Source organism: Kogia breviceps, chromosome 3, assembly GCF_026419965.1.
Source record: "Kogia breviceps isolate mKogBre1 chromosome 3, mKogBre1 haplotype 1, whole genome shotgun sequence".
Classification (NCBI taxonomy): Eukaryota; Metazoa; Chordata; class Mammalia; order Artiodactyla; family Physeteridae; genus Kogia; species Kogia breviceps.
In genome coordinates, this window is record NC_081312.1 from 91,814,611 (window position 1) to 91,829,905 (window position 15,295).

The following is a 15,295-nucleotide window of genomic DNA, read 5'->3' on the forward strand; positions in this document are numbered from 1 at the left end:
CTGCTCCTATATTTACAATGTTATTTGACTCACACAAATGTAAATTAAAGGAACGAATACTGTTGAAAGTTAGGCATCCTCCCAGATAACAATAGGTGAATATATATTTGATACTTTGACCTTTCACTCAATGTTTGACTTGGTCTTGTTAAAGACTTTTGATACTGAAACTGCAACGGAATAGGGGAATGACATGATTATACCGTAATTATTTTTACACTATATTACCTTCACAGTTCTTCCCATCACGCGTAACATGAAATCCTGCATTACACACACAATGGAAACTGCCATCTGTGTTGATGCAACGTCCGTTATTGCAGATACGGCCATTCTGTAAACATTCATCAATGTCTAAAATTGAAGTCAAAAAGGAAGAAATAGCTTTATTTAGGGGATTTTAAATTATTTTATTTCTTCCTCTCACCATCTCTAAACTCATGATCTTAGTCTTGGGTTTTGGTTACTAAATAATATTCTTCAGTATTAAACTCAGTATTAAATACTATAAAATTTAGGGTTTCTAATAAAAGTTTGAAAGACATATGAAAGAAAAAAATGCCAACATAATTTAACTTTAACTTTACTTTTAAAGTAAAGTTTAACTTTACTTTCTAATAAGACTCCCTAAATCTCAGTTCTGTAAACAATAGGTTCTTTTTCACCATTTTCCTAGGTAATTCAATGAGGCAGTATATATCATTATTTACAAAGAACTTTGGCTGGTGTCTTTTAAGACATGATCAAAAACGCAGATCTGATGTTAGCTGTATCAGAACAGTTAAACAGAAATGCCATTTTACAAAAAAAACAATTGAAAAACCTAATTCCATCTGAAAACTGTCAATCATTTGACTCTGAAATGTCTACCTTCCTTATGGCAGTTCTGGTCCAAATACAGTTTTATTTGTTTATATATTCTTAGTCTCTTTTATAACTTTATGAGTAGTCTATCTAACAAAATACTGGTACGATGGGGGGCATTTCCCCTCTTCTCTTTCATGTTTAATATTATGCCAAAGTAAACAACAGAGCATGATATGGAAGTGTTAAAAATGACAATAACTCAAATAACCCACATCTGATCTCTCATTTAAAGATTAGTAATTAACCTAAAGTGCACAACGAGTTACCCTGGATTATCTATTCCCCTCAGTTTCTAGGCTACATGCCTGGATGAACATCAAAAAGGATGAACACAAACCACCTTGTCTACAGAGCATACAACCTTTGCCAGGGCTTATTCCCCAGGAGATAGAGGCCAGGGCACTGAGCAGAGCTGGATGGGAGCAGACCTACCCATGCAGAGTTGAGGCCATGTGCCTGGGTATAAGGGCCCTAAACATCCTTTGGACGACAAGAATGTGCATTCATGGCATACTGGTTATTCTGTCTACCCTGTGTCTGCATGGTGTCTTGTGGTTGACCCTCAGACGCACTTTCTTTCTGGGCAGATCCAGCAGTGGTTTCCACACGAGTCATTGGACTAGCTGAGGCAGTCTGGGCTTTTCTTCTGTCTGATCTTTGTGCCAACAGCCTACAATCTTTTTCTCTCTCGTTTATTTCTTAATCCTTACTAAAATCTGACCTGCTCCACACTCCAAAAAAATAGTAAAAGCCACATATTCTTCAGCAGACTTTTTTTTTTAAGATTTTATAATCTAGTTTTTTTTTTTTTTTTTTTTTTTTTTTTTTTTTAGGATTCTATAATCTATGGAGGCCCAAGGATAAAATAAACAGGGTAAAGAGTTCAGCTTTTTCTCTTCTCACTAATTTGAAAATGCCATCGGGCTCCTGCTGCAAAATAAATGAAAAGCTTGCCATTCAAAGTCTCTACCGTGTTTCTGTATGTTTCTTCTGTCCCCTCTGTTCAGTTCCTCGTGTCCTTCTCAGCTAAGTGTACAGCCTTTCTGACCATTCTGTGGCAACTTCCATCTACCCCCAAATGTGATCTTGCGCTTGGGCTAAACTTCGCACTAGCTCTTAAAGAAGACAGTGCTTGAGGCTTTTAGGTAATCTTCAGTCTCTAATAAACTAAGTCTCAGAGTGATGGCAATAACATGCACCTACATTGATTGGCCCCTGCCCCAGCTGAGTGCTCTCAAGAATGTCTTCTATTTGCTTATTTAGTAGTGCTGTCTTCTGAAACACTGGTTTCAGTTTATCTTCCATGATTGCAAAATGCCTCGTATACTGTTTGTACGTGCTGATTATTTTAAACAATAGTTATAAAGAAGGTTCTAAACTCGGTTAAAAATTCAAACTATATTTGTAATTCAGTAAGTAGGCCATTAATAGAAATATTAACGGCTTGAAATGCTGTGCTCCAGGTTTTTCTGCTCAAAATTGCCATTTATAAGCAGTGTACTAAAATACACTGATGGCAAGAAATCCCTAAGTCACAACCAAATTCAAAGATTTTGAAAACAGTCACTAATAAAAAATAAAAACTCTGTATGCCTTCAACTAATATGAAGAACATTTGCTAAAAGAAGCAAATAAAATTAACTCATTAATGGCTGACAAATTTTTAAAGTGATACAAACCTCCCTATCTTTCCTTGTATTTAATTTCAACAGAGATCTGTTGCTTTTATCTGGCTTTACTGATCAATGATAACAGATCATTCTGTGCCCAACTTATAGAGATATAGATATTTGAGTCCCCTGAGGTGGGGCGCATATCTTAGTTATTTCTATCTCAGAAACTCAGTACATCAAAGTCATCCAATAAGAGGTATATTGGGTGGCTTAATAAGTCAATTAATAAACAAATCTGAAGGGAAATTTTTGTGAGGAAACTTTATAGCAGTGCTTCTCAAACTTTAACATGCGTAAGGGTCCCTGGAAGATCTTGTTAAAATGCTGATTTTGATTCAGCAGATCTCAAGTGGGACCTGAGATGCTGCATTTCCAACTGGCTCCCAGGTGATGCTGCCGCTGACTACACGAAATAAGCAGCAAGAACTTACAGGCACTTCCTATCCTTCAGGCCTTTCCACAAAGCAATTAATTGCGTAAAATTTCACCTGAAACTTTTCTCAGTTTCTGCGTCAACAAAGGACAACCCCATTCGCTAGCTCTCGGATTAAAAGTTAAGACAATATAGTGATGAGGCAAAAAAAAAAGGAAGTGAAAAGATATTCCCACAGGCACAGAAACATCTTTTAAAATAACTTGAATGTTTGCCAGATTTTATGATGCTATCCTTCACAGTAACAATTTCTGGAATTAAGTGCAAAAAAGCATTGGGAACATATTAGCCTCTCCCGGCAAGGGTTATTCAGACTCCACGGAATTCCTTCAAAGCCACCTCCTTACTTAGCATACATGTCCGACGTGCCGAGCTAGGACCATACGTACCTCGGCACTCTGTCCGGGTGAGTGTGCTCTGATAGCCAGGTCGGCACTGACAGGTATAGGAGCCCTGGGTATTAATACACTCGCCACCAGCACAAGGGTTTTTCTCACATTCATCAACATCTGCAAAACACAGTATATTTCAGTAAGACATTAGATCGCAGTAGCTCATAACTCTAAGACCATTTTACTGGTTTCCTTTACATGCTAAAACACTTTCCTTTTAAGAAATAAATAGCATAATGAAAAAGATGTTTTTTCTTTCCACTACAATAACGGTGTCACCAGCCACTTTAACTGGTTGAGCAGTTAGAATGTATTATTTTCCTGTGTCATTTTTCAGAGAAAAATGCCAAATACGCAGCAACTCAATACTCCAAGCCAATAAGCATTTTCTCTTCCTTGGGTCTGACATAAGGGAATCAAACAGACTAATATTTCAGAAGTGGCTTCTGGACAGAATTCTGAGTGTCTCTTGAAGCTCAATTTTTCAATGAAAAGAAGGCCTAACCATATCTAAGCATTCCTTTCTGAGTTCCACTATGAATATTACAACAAACCATGAAGCTGTTGTTGTTTAAAGGGCAATTCTCACCCACCATCAAGGCCGCTACCACCTCCACCCTGCCCCTAGACAGGCTCCCACTAGTTTTACACTCATTTAGAGCTATCAGTATACTTACAGGTAAACTGGTTTTTATTCCTCTGTTTGTGAAGATGAGGAAGCTAAAGCTTATGGAAGATAACCCACTTGTCCGAAGTCGCATGCTTCTTGTGGCAGATGCAAGTCTGATCTCACAACCCTGAGCTAGACTTTCGGTTTGCCTTTCCTACCCAGCTCTGGATGACCTCTCGGGATTGAAGGACTCTCTGCTAACACGCTACTCGAGGGGGCTTTCATATCACCAGGAAACTATATAGCATGAGAAACCAAGAACTACTTATTTCTGCCTGATTCATAATTGGAATTGGGATTTATAATAGACCTAAGAGAGTTTATTTTTTAAAAATTAGATGGCAACTGGCTGTTCTTATCCAATCCAACAAATTATCCTTGTGTTACATTTCCTTCCTTCACTAGCTTAACTGCCTTATCAACAGCTTAAAGCTCCTTGCTTCAGTTCCTTGCTAACTAGAGATAGTTGGTAAGTTATCCATTCAAATTAGTAAACCATGCAAAGTTTCATAATTTGGGGATATTTCTAATGCTTTATTTTAATGGTCAGGCTTCGATAGGATGGCTTAAGTTAGAGTTACCAGCAATGCCTTGAATGTGTTTTACAATGAAAGTTAAAAGTCACTATAGTAGGCATAATAATGCCCTCCCCAAATATGTTCATGTCCTAACCCCCAGAACCTGTGAGTATGCTACAAGGCAAAGGGAGTTAAGTTGCTAATCAGTGGAATCCATACCTCCTGGATTATATACAGATGGGCCCAATGTAATCACAAAGATCCTTAAACGTGTTAGAAGGAAGGCAAAGAGAGAACCAGAGAGTTAGAGATTCGAAGGTGCTACACTGCTGGCTTTGAAGATGAAGAAACAGGCCCTCAGCCAAGGAATACAGACGGCTTCTAGATTCCAGAAAAGGCAAAGAAATGGATTCTCTCCAAGAGCCTCGGAAAGGAACACAGCCCTGCCAACACCTTGATTTTAGCCCAGAAAGACCTGTGTCGGACTTCTAACCTATAGAAATATAGGATAATAAATCTGTGCTGTTTTAAGCCACTAAGTTTGAGACAATTTGTTATAGCAGCCATAGAAAACCTATACAGTCATGGAACAGCACTGCAGTAGCCTCTTGGTGCCAAGCTAGTGGTCTATCACGTACCAATGCACTCCCCACGGAGGTCCAGCTGGAATCCTTTGTTGCACTCACACCGGTAGCTCCCAGGAGTTGGGATGCAGCGTCCATTTTGACAGAGATAGCGAAACAGCTGGCAGTAATCAGTGACGTTGACTGGCAGCACCCCTGAAGGAATAATACGAAACCCCATTAAAATCATGTCTAACTAGGGCATCTTCCACCAGCACAGAATCCAGTAATAATGGGGAAGATGCTGAATCATAAAGGAAGGAGGACACTGGGCAAAGGTCCCCTGGCGTCAACAGAGCATTTTTCCATTCTCGCCTACAGAGAGCACCTGTACACCGTGGCACATGCTGCCAGGTACCGCGGCCTCGCTGTAGCCTGCTCCTCTGCCCACTTCACCCCACCGCTCCCTCCACCTCACTCTCAGGCCTCGAGCGCAGGGAAACAACAAAGGCAGTGAGTGACTGGCATTTAACTATTTGCAAAACTGCTTTGCATGATATATAACCCAAAGGGTAATCTTATGCCTCCTCTATGAATGCATCCTGTGAATCAGATTTAAATTTCTCCCACAACATCAACAGCAAAAGGACATTAATCTCTGGAGAATACGAAACTGCCCATTTTCCTTTATGCAATAGGCCAGTTGAGAAACTTATATACTATACTCTGTAAATGAAATCTTTAAGGATTGGTTAAACTTACTTAATGACTTAAAAAGCATAAACAACCACAAAAAAAGTTAACCTGATTAATGCAAGAAACGTAATTAGATGACTTTTGAGCTCTTACTTGGTGGTTCCCGAGATGGATATGGATATTCCACTGGTGGTCGAGGGACTGTAATTTGAGGTCCAGGAGGAAAGCCAGGAGGAACAGGGTGAACTGGAGGAATGGGGCCAAGGGGTGGGGAAGGATATCCTGGCCTCTCGGGAATTACAATAGGGACAGAGCACAGCTTGTTGAAATCCTCTGGAAAAAAAAAACACAGCACAACATAACAGCTGAGGGGTAGCATAAGCCATAGGCCCATGGAAGTCACTCTTTGTAAAAAAATTTTGAATAAAATTGATCATCAAACCACGTAGGTTAATTGGAGAAAAGGAAAAAAGCCAAGTCACTTGGCTTTTGTCCCAAGTCAGCATTCCTAAAACCTACAGCAGCAACCAGACTGGAACAATAATTCAAAACTGGAATCAAACTCCCCAGAGTGTGTACCACATGTCCCTCCTAAAACTTAGGAAGTCTTTACCTATGTCAAAATTCACTTCAAGGAAGAATAGAATAAAATGCCATGATCTCCACCCCGTCTTCCCACCTGTGGATCCCACAGGACTCTAAAGAGCACACTTTTTAGTGCTTGGATTTTATTTTATATGCCTTGGGAAGTCACTGGTAGTCTTCTGCAGGGGTGGGACATGATCAGATGAACATTTTCACAAGATCATTCTCACTGGCATTTGGAGACTGTTACTGGAGGGAGGTAAGACTACTGCAGAAGACCAAGGGCAAGACAAGGATGGCTGGACAAGGGAGCCAGTGATGGAACTGGACAGAAGTAAACACATTTGAAGATTATTTTAGAGATGAATGGGCTATGTTTGGGGAAGGAGTAAATGTCAGAGCTGAGGGAACAGGAAATCAAGAATGACTTCTAGTTTTCCAGTTGAGCAACAGGGTAGACATTGGTGCCGTTTGCTGAGATGGGAAAAACTGTGATGGGAGCAGCTTTGGTGGGTAAAAGCTATACGTTGAGCATATGAATTCTGAGATATCAGACATCCACATGGAGATGTCACAAAGCAGTTTTAAAAGAGAGTTTGAAGCCTAGAGAAGAAGTCAGGGCTGCTGCTAAGTCTTGGGGTTATCAGTAGATAGGCGTCATTTAAAGCCATGGGGACGGATGAGCTCACGTAAGGAAGGTGTGAAAAGTGAAGAGATGGGAGAAAGAAGACAGAGCCCCGAGGAATACCTATTTGTAAAAGACAACAAAGTGACAAAGAAGAAGCAGCCCATGGGGCATACCAGGGGCTGGTGAGTCTGGTGTTAATGCTGCAGAATGATCCCCCAAACTAGTACACTCTTAGTCAACTGTTTTCCCTATAATTGCCCATACAGACTGACTCCTACTTTTCACAATGCCAGTTCTTTATTAGAATAAATCTTGTTTAGATTTGTGACACATTTCAGGGGAAGGGAGGCTTCCAAACAGGTCTTTTTAAGCAGTATTCAGGTTTCAAGCAATGTATTAACTTAACCACTCATTTTCATGTTTCCTACAAATAGCCATATTTTGTCACAGTTCCCTTCTATAAGTAAACTATATAATTTTTAAAATTTCTTTTTTCCCTCTTTCCAGAATGTTGATTATTTTATTACCTCTGTCACACAGGGATTCTCCCATAGGGACTTTCTATACTAGCCTCATCCATTAATAGAAATTAGGCTAGTATTTTTATTTTCCTTGTGGACTAGCATCTGACTTATTCTATGACACAGTGATATGTCGTACCAAAATGTATTCATATTTCAACCTCATGGGACCTTCTGTCCATTTACATTTGGCTAAACATACCTAGCTACCATGTACCTTGTTGTTTTTTTCTGGTCCATTACTAAAACTTTTTCAATCGTATTTGACATTTCCAACTCAGGTTAAGTTTATGTTTTCAGAGAATTCTACTACTGCATTGTTTATCTGGAATTTTTTTTTTTTAAAGAAATAGTCTCATTTTATTTAAGTTGGTGAATACAAGTTTATAGTTACTTATTTGTTTACTATATTTTCAATTGCAAAATAAACCACTTAGAAAAACACATCAAATAAAAATATAATCTAATAAATTGTTCTAAGATAAACATTCTGTAAACGTCACCAGATCAAGTAATAGAACTTTGTAATCCACCCCAGAAGACCAATTCCTCTGCACCATTCCAATCACAGCCCCCACCCTCCCTTGTAGGTAACCACTATCCTATTTTTATAGTATTTACTTTGCATTTTTTTTTTTTTTTTTTTTTTTTTTTTTTTTTTGCGGTAAGCGGGCCTCTCACTGTTGTGGCCTCTCCCTTTGCGGAGCACAGGCTCCGGACGCGCAGGCTCAGCGGCCATGGCTCACAGGCCCAGCCGCTCCGCGGCATGTGGGATCTTCCCGGACCGGGGCACGAACCCGTGTCTCCTGCATCGGCAGGCGGATTCTCAACCACTGCGCCACCAGGGAAGCCCTACTTTGCATTTTTAAAGGAAGCCTGTCATCCAAATGTGCCTCCTTGGGCATTGTAATCTTGTGCATTTCTTTTTAAATTCAGTGTCTTTTAATTCTAGTTTAATCTTAGGTTTCCTCTCCAGCCCTTTCTTTTACTTGTTGAAACATGCATGCTGTTTGTCCTGTAGCATTTCCCATAATCTGGATTTTGCTGATTATATACTCATAGTGCGGTTTAACGGGTTTCTTTGTCTCTGCATTATTACAAAATTGGCTATAGGATCCTGGAACTGGATCACCCTCAAGTTTATTGTTTTTGCACAACTATCAGTGGCATTTGGCAAATATATAGGGGTGACCTAGGGTCTGTTTTTCTATCATTTTATGATGTCAGGAACTACTGATGCCTAATACCTATATTTATTCATTAGGGATTTAAAATGGTGATGTTCTAGTTATATCATTTATTTTTCCCTTATAAGTGGGAATACTTTTACAAAGACTTTTCAGTTACTATTTGGTCATCCTGTATTATAGTTTAGAAAGGAAAGGCAAAATTGAAACATGATTATTTCTCTTTTCTAAATTTCAAGTGAATAAACTGGTTCCCTATGATTCTCCAACAGTGACCAATTTTTAAAATTAGAGCATGTATTTTAACATTTTAATGGAGTCCAATCCATTGAAAATTTTATTATTGAAGCTCAAAATTTCCCATATTTGGTTAGTGGGAGATTGTTCAAGTTAACCCCTGAGCTCTCTAAGAGTTATCAAATATCCTTACTATCTGTTAGAATAAAATGGTTCAGGCTCAACTTGTACATTTCTTTCCCATACCAGAGATCAAATTTTTCTCTAAGTCCTTTCATTTTATGTTGATACTTTCAATTCAAATTCAGGACCATGGATCTTTATTCTCAAACTCTTTCCTACTACATCTCTCTCTCTGTCTCCTTTTGTAATTTTTAGCTTCTCTCTTCTACACTAAAAATCTTGGTTTTCAAAGATATAGAGATGATAGGATTTGAATATTCCATAATTACTCATTTGTTCTACCTCATGTTATACAAGCAAATATCTCAGAATAACAAATATAATACTATCATACTATGGTTACTGAAAACATTATTTTTTTAGTATAAGTTCTCCTCATTCTGCCCCATATGTTTCAGTTGTTCTATATGTGAACTCTCAAAGTATGTAGTCACTACACACTATACTCTTACTCTCTTAGCCCTTATGTATTCCTCCTTCTGCAGGTAACTATATACTTAATCCTCATGACCAGTCCTATGTTGATGTCTCTCTAATCATTTTGGATGTGTGAAGTTCATCCTGTAGTATATTCATCAGGCCCCCATTTTACTTTAAAAAAAAATCTGTTTTGCTGAATGTAAAATCCTTTTCCACACGTATATTTTAATATGTTAATCTACTTTCTTCTGAGGTAAAACATTGTTTTTGAAAAGTTTGATGATAATTTAATTTTCATGTGCCTTTTTATCAAAATGAGCAAAAAATTTTTTTTAGTTTGCTAGAATATATCTAGGTATTTTTTTGGGGGGGGGGTCAATATTGTCAGGTATGCACTGTAATCTTTCAATATGTAGTTTTAAATATTTTATTATTTTGGAGAAGTTACCTTGAATAATAGTTTTTGCACTTTTTATTGTTTTGTTTTTCTTCTTCATATATATGTTTTGGGGTTTTTTTGCCTATATTCTATATTGTCACTTTCTCTTAAATTCTGCTTGTCATCTATCTTTTTTCATTTGTTTTTTTTTTTAAACATCTTTATTGGAGTATAACTGTTTTACAATGGTGTGTTAGTTTCTGCTTTACAACAAAGTGAATCAGTTATACATATACATATGTTCCCATATCTCCTCCCTCTTGTGTCTCCCTCCCTCTCACCCTCCCTATCCCACCCCTCTAGGTGGTCACAAAGCACTGAGCTGTGCTATGCGGCTGCTTCCCACTAGCTATCTATTTTACATTTGGTAGTGTATATATGTCCCTGCCACTCTCTCACTTCATCACAGCTTACCCTTGCCCCTCCCCATATCCTCAAGTCCATACTCTAGTAGGTCTGTGTTTTATTCCCATCCTACCCCTAGTCTCTTCATGACATTTTCTTTCTTAGATTCCATATATATGTGTTAGCATACGGTATTTGTTTTTCTCCTTCTGACTTACTTCACTCTGTATGACAGACTCCAGGTCTATCCACCTCATTACAAATAACTCAGTTTCTTTTTTTTATGGCTGAGTAATATTCCATTGTATATATGTGTCACATCTTCTTTATCCATTCATCTGTTGATGGACACTTAGGTTGCTTCCATGTCCTGGCTATTGTAAATAGAGCTGCAATGAACACTTTGGTACATGACTCTTTTTGAATTATGGTTTTCTCAGGGTATATGCCCAGCAGTGGGATTGCAGGGTCGTATGATAGTTCTATTTGTAGATTTTAAAGGAACCTCCATACTCTTCTCCATAGTGGCTGTATCAATTTACATTCCACCAGCAGTGCAAGAGTGTTCCCTTTTCTCCACACCCTCTCCAGCATTTATTGTTTCTAGAGTTTTTGATGATGGCCATTCTGACTGGTGTGAGATGATATCTCATCGTAGTTTTGATTTGCATTTCTCTAATGATTAATGATGTTGAGCATTCTTTCATGTGTTTGTTGGCAATCTGTATATCTTCTTTGGAGAAATGTCTGTTTAGGTCTTCTGCCCATTTTTGGATTGGGTTGTTTGGTTTTTTGTTATTGAGCTGCATGAGTTGCTTATAAAGTTTGGAGATTAATCCTTTGTCAGTTGCTTCATTTGCAAATATTTTCTCCCATTCTGAGGGTTGTCTTTTGGTCTTGTTTATGGTATCCTTTGCTGTGCAAAAGCTTTTAAGTTTCATTAGGTCCCATTTGTTTATTTTTGTTTTTATTTCCATTACTCTAGGAGGTGGGTCAAAAAGGATCTTGCTGTGATTTATGTCGTAGAGTGTTCTGCTTATGTTTTCCTCTAAGAGTTTGATAGTGTTTCAACCCACAAAGATTCTGTAGTACTTGACTGTATTTGGAAAGGATTTATATATTGTTTATGCTTCCCTGAATCAGATGCTACAATGCCTGTTGTCAAACCACAGTGATCTTCCTTATAGAATTATCACCTGGATGTGCCATACCCATCATTTCCTGGCTACCTGCTTTCTACCAACTCTCTACCACTAACACTGTGCAGTCTCTGAAGTCAAGGATTGTGGCTAACTCATGACGAAATCCCACTCTCAGCCTCACATGGAAAACTGAACAGAAGAGGAATTTATTAACTATGTTGGATTTAATTGAAAGGCGATAGTACTTATTAGCTTCCAAGCACCAAATAACCTATTTTTTTAGGCTTTTAGGATCTCTATAAAAGAAGTTGGATAGCTTATCAGAATTTCTGCTAACTAGGTAGGTATATTATTTTAAGCATGCCATTAAATTCATCTCAACCTCTCCATGAAAGTGTATCAGGCTGGCTTCTGGACTTTTTCCTATTTTCTTCAGCTTAATAACTTTCCGTTGAGCCCCTTTACATTCAGAATCAGCAACCTGGGGCTAATTTTGTTCAACTGATGTCCAACTTTCCTATCTCCATTTAACCCGGAGATGATACTGATTTTTTTTTTTTTTAAGTGAAAAGCTGACCAGTCTGAAATAACCCTTCCTATGTCATCACTCTCCAGAAGTTAAGAACCCAGAGTTCTGTAGTACTGGCACTGGAACATTTGAACAAACAAGCACACCTACCTGCAAATTAGTTTACTCTATCCACCTGCTCTGCTCTGGGCCTGTCTCAGGGTTGCGTACCTTTCAGTGGTACCCTTTGGGAGAGCAGCTCCCCGCAAAGTTACATAGGGGAACCGGGGCTTCTGCTCCATGAGTCCCAAAGTAGGTCTTCAGCACCTAAGCCTACTCTAGTCCTCCCTCTTCTAATTCAAGGTCTCAACATAGGAAAGAATCCACATCAATGCCACTGATTCCTAAGTTAATATATACAATTAAAAAGTGATTCTCCTGGTATCCAAGCTGTATGTCTTAGTAGAAAGTCATGTGCTTCTAAACAGTGACCTACTAAATGGTCCTCCTAGTGAACTAAGAAGGGTGCCTTATATTTTTAGGCCAGAGACAGTCAAAATATATGGCAAAATATATGACTTGTTATATGTTAAAATTTATTGAAAGATTTTCTTGCTTCTTTAATCCACACACATAATTCTCAGTAATAAATAGAAATTTAAAAATAACATCTGTGAGCAGGTCTATAACCCATGATAACGGGGCATTCATATTCTGTGAATAGCACACTCTGAACTATTTCATTAGCTCTACATTCATCCATCCGCATCTTGATTTTCTCCCCCAAAATTTCCTGGTTTAAACATACTTTTCAGGAACCAGACCGAGAAGAAGTTATTACCCCAATTTTTACTTAGAACTGGTGGGAAAGATGTCACCTAGTAAGTTGTACACTCTACTTGAATGCACGTTCATCAGCAAGTTCTTGTTAAGTACCACAGAAGCGTTAAAAAATTAGAAGGAATCAGGCACTATAATGACCACTGAAACCCCCTAATGAGATTTATTAACTAGTAAAAAAGCTATATATGAACACACATAGGCACAAACCTGAGCAGATGGGATCTGTATCACAGCAACAGTACAAACCTAGAGCACTGAGCAAGAAGGCAGCACTTTCAGCAGTGGTGGTGTTGGGATGTGCAGGGGTTAGGTCATATCTGAGAGGAATCTCAACCAACAAGAGGGCGTATAACAGGCAGAGGAAGCAGGGGTGAGGAGTAGGGAGTAAGGACCTGAACTGGGGAGAAGTTTGGAGAAAAAAGAATATTTGAGTTTAGAAATGCTCAGACTGGGTTCAAGGAAAGCTGGATTGCATAATTTAATTAGAAAATGAAGCTACTATAAAGAACAAGAATTAAAAGATGAACTGGGATCAGATTTGGGGACTCTAAATGCCCTGCTAAGTAGTAAAATTTTATTTTCAAGAAATGGAGTGACTGGACCACTGGATATTGCCTGAGTTCATCCTGCGAAAAATTTTCTGGACACCTTTCTCTACTTTTTCCCCAGACACAATTTTTTAAAATTGAATTTCAGATGAGTTAGGCTTTGGGAAATGTTACGTGGCAGCTGTGGATTTCACAAAGACCAGTTAGGAGGCTATTGCAATAGTGAAGATGAGAGAAAATGAGCTTTATGTGGAAATGAATATGATAGAAAAGAGAAATCAAAAAGAAAAAAACATCAACAGGACTTGGCAACCAAGAAGAGGAGAGTGTCAAACGTTAGGGAAGGAGGAAATGTGTATCCCGAATAACTCATCTGAAAGGCTCTGAGGGAGTTGAGTTTCATTCTGCTGAGCTTTTGAGGATACAAAAGAAATACAGAGAGCCAAAAGAAATACAGGAGACTAGGAAGGAACCAGTTCTTCTGACTGGTCAGGTTGCTACCCAGTGGTAATACGCAAGCTAAGTAAGATACAGTACCTGCGAACAGTGTCATTTGTATGGACCTCTGTATTTCCCCTGTTCATTACCTGGGGAAATTTCCCTGAAGGCCATCTCTTTCATTTTCTGGAATGTTATTCACTTACCTGGGTTTCCACTAAATCTGTAGCACATACATTGCCCCTGGGCTCGCGGGGGTTGAGCAGAGATACTCTGTGGATGAATGGAAGGGCTCTTACCCGTTGCTCTGATGGGACACATTTCGGGGGCGATAGTGACCCCCGGAGACCAGCACCGGCCGACGTCACAGCAGCACTGCATCTTGGTGATGGACTGCGGCAGCTGGTTAGAACAGCGCCCGTTTGCCAGAGCCGTGTAACAGTATCCTGGGCGAACATCTGAGAGGACAAAGAAACCCCCATCCACATCACTGAGATCAAACGTAAAACGACTCTCTTTTGCCCCAGCACCTCCACATTTCCCAGTGGGGCTCGGGCAGGATGAGCTGACACTCAGCCCTAGAAGATAAGCTGTGAGCGCCACTTGGGAACAGCGCTCAGTAAGAAATCCCTCCATCTCACTCCTTTTGCCTCTGTGAGCTGGTACACTTGGCCCAAGTCCCACATTCCATCCCCAAGGTGGGAACAAATGATTACAACCATACGGGTCATAGGAAAAGAGAGAAGATGAAAATCACTGGCGGTGAGGGTTAATTAGGTATAGAGACATGTCTCTATACTGAAGGGAGACTGTGTTGTCCTTGGTTTCAAACGACTTAATTTGAGACACTTTAGGCAAATATTGATATAAATCTATTTAAAAACAACATGAAGTCTGCACTGTAGGTTACATCTCTAAAAGACCTTTCTTATTTTTCAGTCTGAAACCGTGAGTCAGATGTGTGAGATTTTTTTTTTTTTAAAGGAACGAGCCATTTTGCAGTCAGATCCACTGCTCGTTAATCGAGGTTTCCTTTTGTCCTGGGGGCCTAACAGATTTGACAAGGCACTAATTATTTACAAGTTCAAAATGTACATGATTGCAAGTTCTTAGTGCTAGAGGATACAATACTCCTTGAAGGAACTTTGTTTTTGCGGCAGAACGGTATCTTCTCAAAGCAACAGGGGAAGATATTTCTATCTATCACTTTTATTGGGTTACATCATGTCTGACTGTCGTGACAACATTGACACACTGAAGTACAACTCTGGGTTACCAGAAAAGAGCCCATGACAAAGGAGAAACCTAACTGCTTCATGAGCCTTTGAGGTCATGCGGTGGAATAGAGGAGGTAGGTAGCCAAGTGCAGAACCTCTGGATCTAACTATCATACGTTACGGGTGTATCTCTCTTTAAGTAAAATGTATTTCTGTACAGTTCCTATAAAATAAGTTTTGAA

At 39.1% G+C, this 15,295-nt stretch overlaps 1 protein-coding gene across 2 annotated transcripts in view; it reads right to left on the reverse strand.

The window, feature by feature from the left end:
* The window catches only part of FBN1 (fibrillin 1), a 256,582-nt gene that overhangs the window by 111,128 nt on the left and 130,159 nt on the right, over positions 1-15,295 (reverse strand). For both annotated transcript variants that reach the window (XM_059058585.2, XM_067029215.1), the window contains exons 10-14: positions 14,136-14,294; positions 5,966-6,145; positions 5,192-5,332; positions 3,363-3,482; positions 229-354 (exon numbers count right to left, since the gene is read on the reverse strand). In XM_059058585.2, coding sequence (XP_058914568.2) covers positions 229-354; positions 3,363-3,482; positions 5,192-5,332; positions 5,966-6,145; positions 14,136-14,294 — 726 coding nt within the window. The remainder of the gene's footprint in view (positions 1-228; positions 355-3,362; positions 3,483-5,191; positions 5,333-5,965; positions 6,146-14,135; positions 14,295-15,295) is intronic.